We start from the raw sequence: 13,996 nt of genomic DNA, 5'->3' as shown, positions 1-13,996 counted from the left end.
CCGTGAGGGCATGCATTGAAGGTGAGAGTGGGTAGGTTCAAGAGGGATGTGAGGGGTAAGGTTTTGGACTCAGAGAGTGATAGATGCCACCCGGTATGGTAATGGAGGCAAATATATTAGAGGCTTTTAAGAGACATTCAGATAGGAACATGAATATGAGGAAGATGGAGGAATGTCGATATTATATAGGTAGGAGAGATTCTTTTCTTGGAGGGGGGGTTGATTTACTTTTTAGTTGGTTCAGTGCAACATTGTGGGCTGAAGGGCCTGTTCCTGTGCTGTACTCTCCTATGTTACGAACTCACCAATCCCAATATTCCACTGAGGATGAAAATGAGGCCTAAAGTAGATGGGCCACTGGGGAGCATGGAGACTTAGCCTGTTTGATTGGCTGGATCTTATTTCAGCCAATAGCTCCAGTGTCTAGTCTGAACCCACCCTTTCCACTACCTAGGAAATTGAGCATCCATTAACCTACAGTAGCCATATTGATGAGCCATGAATAGGGGGCACTAAATGGCTCAACAGGGTTGAGTCAAAATCTGGGACAAATATGTCCCAAGGATTGTGTGGCCTGGCTGGGAAACCCACTCACCAGGTCCAAGCCAACCAATAAAGATCATTTACACTAATTCTGCACTAATCCCATTTTATCCTCCCTATAGTCCTGTCCTGGGTGGCAGGGTGGAGATATGTCACTAACAGAAGGAGATGTAAGGAACGCCATCACTGCACTAGCATGCAGCTCACCCTTGGGCAAGCATAGCACCTGCTTAGAAACCACCGCCCATCCCTCCCACCAATCAGTGTCACGTAAAGCCAAAGAAGCAGGTGATAGATAGTCGTACGAGCAGTTGGTGCATATCATAAATTATGGAACCACTGACACCAGTCGGACAATGTCTGAAGAGTACTGATTATGACAAGACAGGGTTCCAAGGTCATATCCTTGGAAATCTGGAAGAAACAAATTGAGGCTTAGATAGAGTGGGCAACTACTGCCTTGTGCCCAGAGTGCCAATAGCCAATACCAGAGGACTTCTGTTCAAGGTCAGCGGAGGAAAGTTCGTGGGGACGTCAGAGGTCGTTTGTTTTACACAGAGAGCGGTGAGAGCCTGGAGATAGTGGAGACTGATGCAATAGCAACACCTAAGAGATTCTTAGAGAGGACATCGATGTAAGAACAACGGAGCATTATACACTGTTTAGGAGGGTAGGATTAACTTTTTTTAAGATTAAGATTAGCTTTATTTGTCATACGAACATTGAAACTGAAAACATACAGTGAAATGCGTTGTTTGCATCAACAACCAGCATGGTCTGATGATGTGCTGGCGGCAGCCTGCAAGTGTCTCCGTGCTTCTGGCGCCAAAATAACATGCTCATAACTTACTAACCTGTAGGCCTTTGGAGTGTGAGAGGAAGGCAGCACACCCAGAGGAAACTCACATGGTCACAGGGAGAACGTAGAAACTTCTCACAGATGGGCAGGAATTAACCCCTTTCCGTTGGTGCCATAAAGTTTGACGCTAATCACTATGCTACCGCGCCACCCTTATGAAGGTCAATGCATATCGTTCGTTCGTTTTGTGTCGTGTCATATGACACGGCCAATCATGGTCTTGCCATGGCAAATCTTTCCACAGAAGTGCCTTCTGGGCAGTACCTTTACAAGATGGGTGACCCCAGACATTTTCAATAATATTGTCCGCATGGTGTCAGTGGCCGCATAACCAGGACTTGTGATATGTGCCAGCTGCTCATACGATCAACCATCACCTGCTCCCATGGCTTCAGGTGACCCTGATCTGGGGTGGGAGCTAAGCAGCTACTAGACCTCCCTGATTGGTGAAGAAGTTATAATGGTCTGCATGAACTCAAAGTTCAAAGGAAATTTATATGAAAGTACATATGTATCACGAAATACTACCCCAAGATTCATTTCCTTGCAGAACAAAGAAGTACAATAGAATCAATAAAAAACTACACATAAAAACTGACAAACAACCAGTGTCCAAAAAGAGACAATCTGAGCAAATAGAAAACATAAATAAATAATTAAGTAAATATTACTGAGGAGGAATTCAGCAGACCAGGCAGCATCTATGGAAAAGCATAAACAGTCGATGTTTTGGGCTGAGACCCTTCTTCAGGAACATCGGTTGTGGAATCAGTTCAGGGTTGAGGTGACTGAAGTTACCCACACTGGTTCACAAAGCTGATAACTTCACTCATCTCAGCTCTGAACTGAGTCCATGTTTCTGAGCTGTATGGCTCTACGGTTCTGTAACTAAGAGGAGTCCTGCATAGTTGCTCAGGACCTACTCAACCTGTCAGCTCCTAACCTCTTTGCGTAACGTGTAAGTGTCTGGCTCCTGGCCCAGCACTGCCACCATTGCTGGCTCCGCAAGCAGGGACAGATCCTGGGACATCACTGCAAGCAGCAAGTTCAGGAGGGAAAGAGAATATGGAGCACTTGCTGAGTGGGTGAGAGAGAGGACAGAGTGGTGGAGCAGGAGGCACACAGGGAAAGAGGGAAAAGGCGAAAAGTCATTCAAAGGAGGGGTGGGAGAGATGTAACGTGAGCTGAAGGGAGAGACAGAAGGAAGGAATGTGGGAAGGAGGGAAGAAATTTAAGACCACATTAAAAAAAAACATAGCTGCAGACTTTCCAATTACATGCAAAAGATTATAATATACATTATCAACATCTTTAATATTGTATCATTATAATTTGGCTGGTTGACTTTTTTTAATGTAAATAATTAAGTGATTATTAATTAAATTGTGATTTTATTGCTGTTTTAATCACATAAAACAATAACTGATGATAATATTTCTGAATAACACAAAAGTAAATCCCTTGATTTTGGCATGGGAAAGTAAATAGCTGACAGAAAAGGTTAAAGCACCATAGCTAACGGCTGAGAATTCATGCAGTTTTACAGCAATGTACAAACTCTATTACATGATGTTCAACAATGTATTTTTAGATCTCTTTAAAACAGCATTAGGAACATGCACATAACTCTCATAAAACCGAGCAATTTATCTCTGTATAGTTTATTTTTATTTACAACATTGAGGCATGCCCAGGCTGGTAAAATAAATGCTTTCCAATGTGACATTAACTATTGCAAAACATTATTTGTAGAGTTATGGAACATTACAGCACAGAAACAGGCCCTTCAGCCCATCTAGTCAATGCCAATACATTGGGCTGTCATCGACCTGCACCTGATTATTGTCTTCCATATCACTTCCATCTACGTCCCTGTCCAAACTTCTCTGAAATGTTGAAATCAAACCTACATCCAATACTTCCATTGGCAGTTCAATCACACTCGCACCACCCTCTAAATGAAGAAGTTCCCCTTCAGATTCCTCTTAAAAATGTCTCCTTTCACCCTTAACCTCTTGAGTCTCACCCAGCTTCAATGGAAAAAGGCTGCTTGCATTTACCTCTATCAAATCTCCTCTTATTCTCCTACACTCCAGCAATTAATGTCCTAACCTATTCTTCAGTCTGCCAACATCCTTGTAAATTTTCTCCGCACTCTTTCAATCTTTCTGCTATGTTGCATATCATATAAGGTGACAGGTATTTGGAATTAAGGTGCAATCTGGCCCTGATTTCTCTATAAGGTAAAACACAGTTAGAAGGGCTGAGTGGACTACTCTAGTTCTGAAGAGTGCAGTGCAATTTAAAGGAAGAGTATTCTGCCTCAACATTGTAATGAAACTTCCTTAAGACTGCATCAATCAATACTTTTAAAATTCCATAATTAGTAGCCAAAGTAGATGGTACAAAGCAACACACACAAGATATTGGAGGATCTCAGCAGGTCAGGCAGCATCTGTGGAAAAGAGTAAACAATCAACATTTTGGGCCGAGACCCTTCATCAGGACTGAAAAAGAAGGGGAGAAGCCCTTCCTCAAATGGTGAGAGAAACACCCAGGGTTTCTGAAGGAAGGCTTCTTTCTCCCCTTCCTTTCCAGTCTTGAGGAAGGGTCCTGGCCCAAAACGTCAACTGTACTCTTTTCCATAGATGCTGCCTGATCTGCTGAGTTCTTCCAACATTTTGTATGTGTTGCTTTGGATGTCCAGCATCTGCAGATTTCCTTGTATAGAGATCTAACACTTGCATTATAATATTTCTCTGACTTAAATCACACAGTGTAACGTGTTCATTATGAAGACCACCTTCAATCAGCAAATAATATTCTTATTTCTACCTCATAAGATTGCGGACTCCAAGGTTATTTTAGCAGTGGTCTTGACCATCACATGAAACTTTAAACCATAGATCTACTGTATTTGCTTTTTCATAAGGATGAAAAAGACCTCTTGACTTTGAAGTTTTCTGACGCCATGGCCAATATGCTTTCTCAAACAGCATTAACTAGCAATTGGCTGCCAAAATGCTCCATGGAGAATGCACTTCAGAAGTAAATCATAAGCTGGGAAATGCACTGGAGGTTCTTGAGATCGTGAGGAGACACATTGTTATGGCTAAACACTAAATTCCCAGGAGCAATCCAGCAGTCCATTTAAATCTTTCATTGATCCCGGAGCATACCAATTGCTGGCTGGGTGATATTTCTTTGTTCTTGGTGTCCTCCTTTCCTCTCCTGGAGGCTGAGGATTCATGCATTCTACAACAGATGCTACCTTCTCATTAGCTCTTTGAAGTGACTGTTGGTGGCCTTCTTTTTTAACTATGGGTGGAGACAATGAAGCTAGATTGTTGGTGGCCTCGGCTAATACTAACACAGGTCCAGATTCAAAGAGGAGATGACAATCAGCAGCAGAAGCCCTGGGTATTTCTCTCACCTCCCTTAGCCTGTGGTCAATCAAAGTACCTCTAACCACAACCCTGCTTGAGACCAGCTGAGCCCAGACAAACTAGAACAGCAACGCTGCTGCGGATCAAGAAAGCAGCTCATCAGCCCTCCCACATGGTCAGTTAGGGATGGGCTAGAACTTGCCATCAACTTCCACATCCACAAAGGAATAAAGGAATTATTGGAAACGATGATTAGCAAGAAGGGGCTAAATCATAGTGCAACTTGCTTTGACTAAGCTCATGTTCCCTTAGAAACAAAAGATTAAGGGGCAACTTTAATTAAGGTGTTTGATGTGATTGAAGGATGTGCTGATGTTGTTAAGGTGAATCATTTTTTTAGGTTTAGTATAGGGATGAAGGACAAGGGTCATAAAATTCAATTGAAGGCCCGTCTTCACACAAAGGGTCATGGAAATTGGAACCAATGTCAATGGAAAATTCAAAGATGAACCTATAAACGTTTGTAGTTTTGTTATGTCAGGGCACAAAGAGAAATGATTTGAATTTGAGATATAAATTACCTATGGAAAATGTAAATAAACAGGTAAATTGGTTTATTATTGTCAGATATCAGAATCAGGTTTAATATCACTGGTGTATGTTGTGAAATTTGTTAACTTTACACCAACAGTACCATGCAATATGTGATAAATAAATATAGAGAGAAAAAGAAACTAAGTTATATTAAGTATGTATATGTTTATTAAATAGTTAAGTTAAAATAAGTAGTGTAAAAAAAACAGAAATATAGAAGTAGTGAGGTAGTGTTAATGAGTTCAACATCCATTCAGAAATCAGATGACAGTGGGGAAAAAGCTGTTCCTGAATCGCTGTGTGTGTGCCTATAGGCTTCTGTCCCTCCTTCCCAAAGACAACAGTGTGAAGAGGTCATGTCCTGAGTGGTGGGGATTCTTAGGCACTGCTCCTTGAGAATGTCTTGGAGACTACAGAGGCTGGATAAGATAGAGCTGACTAATTTTACAAGTTTCTGCAACTTAATTTTGATCTTGTGCCATAGCCGACGTTTCAAGGTACAGTGAAGAACTTGTATTCCACCCTTGCCAAACACTTTATTACAATAGTGAATCAAGGCAGTGACACAGCATGTAATGATGATGAGGATTGAGGAGGTTCAAGGTTAAAAGAATAACAGCACGGTAGCGTAGCGGTTAGTGTAATGCTTTACAGCCAGCACCAGCCACCCAGGTTCAATTCCACCGCTGTCTGTAAGAAATCTGTATGTTCTCCCCGAGACCATGTGGGTTTCCACCAGGTGCTCTGGTTTCCTCCCGCAGTCCAAAAACGTACAGGTTAGTAGGTTAATTGGTCACATAGGTGTAATTGGGTGGTGCAGGCCCATTGCATGGGAAGGGCTTGTTACCTCATAAATACATTTTAAAAATAAGTAAAAGAATCAAGAAATCTAAATAAATAACAAAGTACAAAATAAATTGTTAGAGTTGTAACAATTCATGTTGTAGAATCAGGAAGGAGGTACAGGAGCCATAGTTCCCCCCCCCCCCCCACCCCGACCCCACCAGGTTCAGGAACGATTACTGTATTACCCCTCAACCATCAGGCTCCTGAATCAGTGTTGAAAACTTCACTCACCTCAACACCAAACCATTCCACAACTTATGGGCTCCCTTTCAGGGACTCTATGACTTATGTCCTCAATATTTACTGATTAGTTATTTATTATTATTATTATTATTAGTTTTTTGTGTCTTCTAATACACATTGGTTGTTTGTCCATCTTTGCGTATAGTTTTCCATTGATTCTATTGTGTTTCTTTACATTTTCTGTGAATGCCCACAAGGAAACGAATCTCAGGGTCATATATGGTGACATATACTGAGCGTACTTTGATAATAAATTTTCTTTGAACTTAATTGTAGGATGGAACAAGCCTAATGTTCATAACAGCTACATCATTGGGGCTCACAGTTGGAGAGCATAAAACAGAACAAAATGACCCTGAATTCTAAAACACAAGTACTTCCTATTCAATGGAGACTTGGTAGCTTGATTTTGGCTCCATGTTTGGACTGGGATCTTCCTCGTCAAAAGCTTTACCTGTTCAGCCACCAGGGGGAGCTATTTTCATTTCAATCATTTTTATTCCTTCTATTTATTCACAGCCATCTCCAACAGAAGAATGCTTCTTCCTGGAAACCCTGGAGGAGAATGGTTATAATACGTACAGATCCAAAGAGTACTTGGAGAGGAACTGGTACGTCGCCATTCGAAAGAATGGAAATGCCAAGCCAGGACCGAAAACTAACGCTGGGCAGAAAGCAATCCTGTTCCTTCCGATGCAAGTGAAGAACAATTAGCTTGACACCGAACAGCCACCACATTCAAAAAACTTCTGAGTGGACTGAAAGAGGATTAAATGGTCAATGTGTTGATAGAGGCAGATACCTAGTGATAGTCACTAGCAGTAAAAATGGGACCACAGAATATTTTCCCCTTAACTCATTTCTGGCCATATTTACTCCTCCTTTACTGGCACCATTGACAGCCTGGAACCAAGGAGGTTTAGAGTCAATGTGCTCCTTCTGACCTGGCCATCCCAGACAGTGAACCTTGGGAGTGATCAGTTCTCAAGGGCTCCAGACTCAAACCAACCCTGACCTGTCTGGACAAAGCGTAGATAGGGATGAAAACAACATCCAGATGGAGACCGGGATCGAGCTCTCACTGCATTTCACACTCATTACCGTATGATTATTTGGACCTCTCCCAGATTGGAGAAGGGTTCCGAATCGTGCAGCTTACTGACATGTGAAGTATTTTATTTATTTAGGATGCAGCACGGTAACAGTTCCTTCCTGCCCACAGTCACACACCACCCAATTACACCCAGGTGACCAATTAACATACCCACCCGTAGGTCTTTGGAACGTGGAAGGAAACCAGAGCACCTGGATGAAAGCTGTACAGTCACAGGGAGAATGTAGGGACTCCTTACAGACAGACAGCAGAATTGAACCCGGGACGATGCTGCTGTAAAGTGATGTTCTAGCCACTACACTACTGTGTCACCAAGTACATAACTTCTCAACTATGGAATGAGGGACAGGGTGGGGGGGGGGGGGGTTGCCACTAGGAAACCAAGTTGAGGGGATGGGCTGTTACTAAGCCATTCTATAACTGACATTTAAGAACAAAACCTCGTGAGTTTGCCTCTGCTGTGAAGTGTCTGACCCCTCTGCAGGGTTGCCATCTCTGGCAGTAATTAATATGTACTTCCTGGAAACAACACCTGAGTTATGGATTGGAATAAAACAGGCCAACTATAAACATGACCAGCTTCACGTTAAATAATCACTGCATTATATTCTGATCCTCAAACATTACAGGAGTGCAATTTCACTTCGAGTAAGGATTCAGAGAAAAAACCTGACTTCATATCAGAATTTTAGAAAACTATATTTTGACAATTGTTATTTTATTTCAACAATCACCTACTTTAAGCAGCTGACTTGAAAGGTGAGATTGATGTCACAAATTCAGTTCACTATGCTCTCTGCATACTTTAAACATGTATTTATTCATTATAGGCTAGATGAGATCATTAAAGAAACATTGTAAACTCAGACATAGCCGTTTCCTTTATGTAATTCCTAAGGCATGTTATAAAAAGAAATCTGTGATAACATTATCACTTCATGCTGAATACAGAGTCATGAGAGGTGATGTAACTAATATTGTATTTTCTCCTTATTAGATGTGTGGAAATCTACTGACACTATTCACAATAAACATAATATTTTAAATGACAGTATCTGATAATATACTGTATAACCAAAAAGCAAAAGAAAATGGCAGCTGCTGAGAATCTGGAATATAAGCAGAAAATGCTGGGAGGACACAGCATCTGTGAATTCAGAAACATTTAATATTTTAGGTTAATAATCCACATCAAAAGTGGAAGCTGGTTTTCCTATTCTGGTGAAAGATCGTTGTCCTGATATTTTAGCTCCGTTTCTTTCTCCGCAGATGCTGACAGATTCACTATTCCAGGTACGTTTTGTTTTTAGTTCACATAATGTGTTACCAGAATTCTGTTTACCTCCTACATCACACACTGCAGTTTACTGCACAGAAGTTTCCTCTGCCACAGCACACACTGTTCCAATGTCCAAAAAAATGGGAGTGCGGGCAATGAAGGTGAGCGCATCACTGATATTCTCTCTAGTGATCCTACAACAACCATCATCTGTTAACAAACTCTCATCTCTCAATCCACCTCAGTATGGCTCTTGTACCCTCTCAACCTGAACCGTCCTTTCTCGGTAATGGTTAACACCGTATTCTGTACTCTTGTTAGTAACACACTCAAACTCGAGCAACTTAGCAGGTCAGGCGGCACTTATGGGGAGCAATAAAGAGTACGACATTTCGGGCCGAGGCACGTCATCGGAACTGGGCGAGTCAGGACGGGTCGCGGCCCAAAGCCTCAACTCGTTATTCCTCTCCATAGATGCTGCCCGACCTATTGAGTTCCTCCAGCATTTCGGATGTGTTCCTCTAGATTTCCAGCATCTGCAGAGTCTCTTGTGTTGATATTTTTCATTCTGCTATTGTTTTCCCTTGGTATGACCTTGAAGTACTCACGTATGGTATTATTTGTCTGAATAATAAGTTTTTCACTGTATCTCAATACATGGAACAATAATGAATTAATCACCAATTAGTCAATTCAGTTAATTTCTCTATCGACCTCACATTATTTTTTGCTTTTCTCTGTTTTTCTTTCTGTCTCTATTCCCATTCTTTTGCTTAATGTCACTTTATTAGAGTCAATAGGAAAATGGTGGCTTGATGCCAACCAAGGGACTCAAATACAAAAAGCATAACACTTCACTGCAGTGTGAAGGGACCAATTGAATTGCTACCTTTGAAATAAAACAAGATATTGAGTTAAGTCTCAATGGCATCATTTGGCTGAAAGCGGTAATGATTCCCCTGTACTCTGGCCAATACTTATTTTCCCCTCCAACATCACTAAAACAGATGAAATCTATTCCCTCTTATAAGTGCTTTATGTGAAGTGCATTAATGTCTTTGTGCGGAATTGCATTTGAGAGTGAAGGGTTTGCTGATTGTCTCCTTCCTCAGCCGAAAGTCAATCAGACAGCCTCAAATGGCTGAAATCAGCCAATTCAGCTCAGATTGAAATTGGCATGTTCCTGGCCCCACAGCACAATGTATTAATCTGACACTCCCCCAATTCGGCAGAAGAAAAAGCCATCAGGTAATTTTTAAATGCAAGAGGTTCTGCAGATGCTGGAAATCCAGAGTAACACATACAAAACGCAAGGGGTGCTCAGCAGGGCATGCAACATATATAGAGAGGAATAACAAGCCAATATTTTGAGGTTGAGAGCCTTCATTGGGACTAGAAAGGAAGGGGGAAGATACCAGAATAAGAAGGAGGGGGAGCAGGAGGAGGACAAGATGGAAGGATGATAGGTGAAGCCAGATGTGGGCAATTGAATGGAGGAAGGGGAAAGAAGTGAGAAGCTGAGAGGTGATAGGTGGAATAGGTAAAGGGGCTGAAAATACAGAAACATAAAGGTACCCTTTACCTTTCCCTCCTACCACCTCCGTTTTTCACATTATCCCTCCTCCCCCAACCATCTACCTTCCCCCTTACCTGGCTTCACCTATCACCTCCTAGCTTGTAGTTCTTCCCCTTCCTACCCCCTCCTCCCCGCACCTGCTTATTCCACTTCCTCACACCTTATTCTGGCTTCTTCACCCTTCCTTTCCAGTCCCAAAGAATCCCAGCTCTTTATCCTTCTCCATAGATATTGCCTGGCCTGCTGAGTTCCTCCAGCGTTTTGTGTCCGTTACTGTGGATTTCCAGCATCTGCAGAATCTCTTGATTTTTTTATCAAGCAATTTTGTTTAACCAAGAAAAACTAACTGTCTTGAAAATGCATGTTATAATAGAACCTTATTATAAACAGAAATTGCAGTGGGACCTAATGATTGATGGAAAATAAAGTTCTCATAACCAGCATGTTTGAGTTACGCATCCCATGACGATCAAGCGTTTCTTTTTATAAACCATCCCGCCTCCATGTTTCTCCTCTCTTCTCACTCAAATCTTTAGGCCCTTAAAGTCAGTCACAGAGTAGTCATTTTCCGATGACCTGTTAACAAATAACAGAGCTGGCCCGGTTGTGTCGAGGTGTCTACTGAGTTTGCAATCTTACCTTTGAATGCAAATTAACTTCTGTTCAAAATGGAGCTGGGTTAGTCATCAGATTCAGCTTTATTTCAAAATTAGTTTTATTTACATCGAAGCATAGAGTGGAAGTGTCATTTGTGTTAACGATGAAAACACCCAAGGATGTGCTGGGGGCAGCCCACAAGTATTGCCACACATAGCAAGCCCGCAACGCTTGAAAGAACAAAATGGTACACAATAAGTGACAAAGCAACAACGTCACAACAAGCCCCACTCCTCCCTCCCTCCTACCCACCCACACACACACACACACACACACACACACATGAACAGTCCTCTATCCCCAGTCAGCCTTCTGCTTCCTGCCTCCAGCAGATTCCTGGATTCACAGCCACTGGGCCTCTGACCTCCCCAACAGACTCACAGACTCAGGGCTTCAGCCATCGGGCCTTAACATCTGGACTTCCGACTGACCTTCGGGCTTTGATCTTCAGTATTGACCCAAGAATGACCAATGGTGACAAGTAAGGACTGTGGATGAGAACCCGAACTCCAGGGTTCTAACGCTGGATGTGCTGATGAACACTAGGCCTTGAACACTGGTCTTGCCAGCTGGCATATCTAGGAGGGGTGACTGGTCCTCATGCCTCCCCGCTGCATGGAACTTCACCTTGTCCTCACTGGTCTGCCAGCCCGACATCTAACTATGTTCAAGTTGCTGGCCTTCATACATGGAGCGAAGGCTTAGACTCCAGCCTGCCCTCTGATTCACCACATCTCTCTCGCTATTTGGTGCTCGGTTTCAGATGTGGGAGGTCCTGGAGACTCCCAGCCTCCCGGACAACCACATCTGCACCAGGTGTGTCAAGCTGCAGTTCCTTAGAGACCGCATTAGGGAACTGGAGCTGCAGCTCGATGACCTTCACCTGGTCAGGGCGAGTGAGGAGGTGATAGAAAGGAGTTATAGGCAGGTGGTCACCCTGGGACCACAGGAGACAGAGAAGTGGGTAACAGTCAGGAGAGGGAAGGGCAAGAAGCAGGTACCAGAGAGTACCCTTGTGGCTGTTCCCCATAATAATAAGTATTCCTGCTTGAGTACTGTTGGAGGGGGAACAGACTACAAGGGGGAAGCAACAGTGGCCGTGCTTCTGGCATGGAGTCTGGCCCTGTGGCTCAGATGGGTAGGGAAAGGAAGATGAAGGCACTAGTGATAGGGGTCTCTATAGTTAGGGGGTCAGTTAGGTGATTCTGTGGATGCAGGAAGGAAACGCGGATGGTAGTTTGCCTCCCAGGTGCCTGGGTCCGGGATGTATCTGAACGCGTCCATGATATCTTGAAGTGGGAAGGAGAACAGCCAGAGGTTGTGGTATATATTAGTACCAATGACATAGGTAGGAAAAGGGAGGAGGTCCTGAAAACAGACTGTACAGAGTTAGGAAGGAAGTTGAGAAGCAGAATCTCAAAGGTAGTAATCTCGGGATTACTGCCTGTGCCACGTGACAGTGAGTATAGGAAATGAATGAGGTGGAGGATAAATGCGTGGCTGAGGGATTGGAGCAGAGGGCAGGGATTCAGATTTCTGGATTATTGGGACCTCTTTTGGGGCAGGTGTGACCTGTACATAAAGGACGGGTGGCACTTGAATCTGAGGGAGACCAATATCCTGACGGGAAGGTTTGCAAAGGCTACTGGGGAGAGTTTAAACTAGAATTGCTGGGGGGTGGGAACTGAACTGAAGTGGTGGAGGAAGGGAAAGTTGGCTCACAAATAGAGAAAGCTTGGAGCCAGTGCAAAAGGGAGGATAGGCAGGTGATAGAGAAGGGACGAGCTCAGTCCAATGGTTTGAGATGTTTCTAATTTAATGCGAGGAGTATCATGAATAAAGCAGATGAGCTTAGAGCATGGATCAGCACTTGGAGCTATGATGTTGCGACCATTACAGAGACTTGGATGGTGCAGGGGCAGGAATGGCTACTTCAAGTGCCAGGCTTTAGATGTTTCAGAAAGGACAGGGAGGGAGGCAAAAGAGGTGGGGGCGCGGCACTGTTAATCAGAGATAACGTCACGGCTGCAGAAAAGGAGGAAGTCATGGAGGGGTTGTCTATGGAGTCTCTGTGGGTGGAAACGAGGAATAGGAACGGGTCAGTAACTCTACTGGGTGTTTTTTATAGACCACCCAATAGTAACAGTGACATCGAGGAGCAGATAGGGAGACAGATTCTGGAAAGGAGTAATAATAACAGGGTTGTTGTGGTGGGAGATTTTAATTTCCCAAATATTAATTGACATCTCCCTAGAATGAGGAGTTTAGATGGAGTAGAGTTTGTTAGGTGTGTTCAGGAAGATAAGCCCACAAGAGGAGAGGCTGTACTTGATCTGGTATTGGAAAATGAACCTGGTCAGGTGTCAGATCTCTAAATGGGAGAGCATTTTGGAGATAGTGATCACAATTCTATCTCCTTTACCATAGCATGGGAGAGGGATAGGAACTGACAAGTTAGTGAAACATTTAATTGGGGTAAGGGGAAATATGAGGCTATCAGGCAGGAACTTGGAAGCATAAAATAGAAACAGATGTTCTCAGGGAAACGTACAGAAGAAATGTGGCAAATGTGTAGGGGATAATTGCGTGGGGTTCTATGTAGGTATGTTCCAATGAGACATGGAAAGGATGGTAGGACACAGGAACTGTGGTGTACAAAGGCTGTTGTCAATCTAGTCAAGAAGAAAAGAAGAGCTTACAAAAGGTTCAAAAAAACTAGATAATGACAGAGATCTAGAAGATTATAATGCTAGCAGGAAGGAGCTTAAGAATGAAAATAGGAGAGCGATGAGCAGACATTGGCGGACAGGATTAAGGAAAACCCAAGGCATTCTACAAGAATGTGAAGAGCAAGAGGATAAGACATGAGAGAATAGGACCAATCAAGTGTAACAGTGGT

The 13,996-nt window shown here is 43.0% G+C and overlaps 1 protein-coding gene across 5 annotated transcripts in view; it reads left to right on the top strand.

The window, feature by feature from the left end:
- The window catches only part of LOC132405581 (fibroblast growth factor 1-like), a 96,378-nt gene extending 87,756 nt beyond the window's left edge, over positions 1–8,622 (top strand). For all 5 annotated transcript variants that reach the window (XM_059990501.1, XM_059990497.1, XM_059990499.1 and 2 more), the window contains exon 4: positions 6,991–8,622. In XM_059990501.1, the coding sequence (XP_059846484.1) occupies positions 6,991–7,185 (195 nt within the window). In that variant the 3' untranslated portion in view covers positions 7,186–8,622. The remainder of the gene's footprint in view (positions 1–6,990) is intronic.
- Positions 8,623–13,996: the final 5,374 nt, after the last annotated feature.

This window comes from Hypanus sabinus, chromosome 15, assembly GCF_030144855.1.
Source record: "Hypanus sabinus isolate sHypSab1 chromosome 15, sHypSab1.hap1, whole genome shotgun sequence".
Lineage (NCBI taxonomy): Eukaryota > Metazoa > Chordata > Chondrichthyes > Myliobatiformes > Dasyatidae > Hypanus > Hypanus sabinus.
This window is presented reverse-complemented; position numbering and strand designations above follow the sequence as displayed.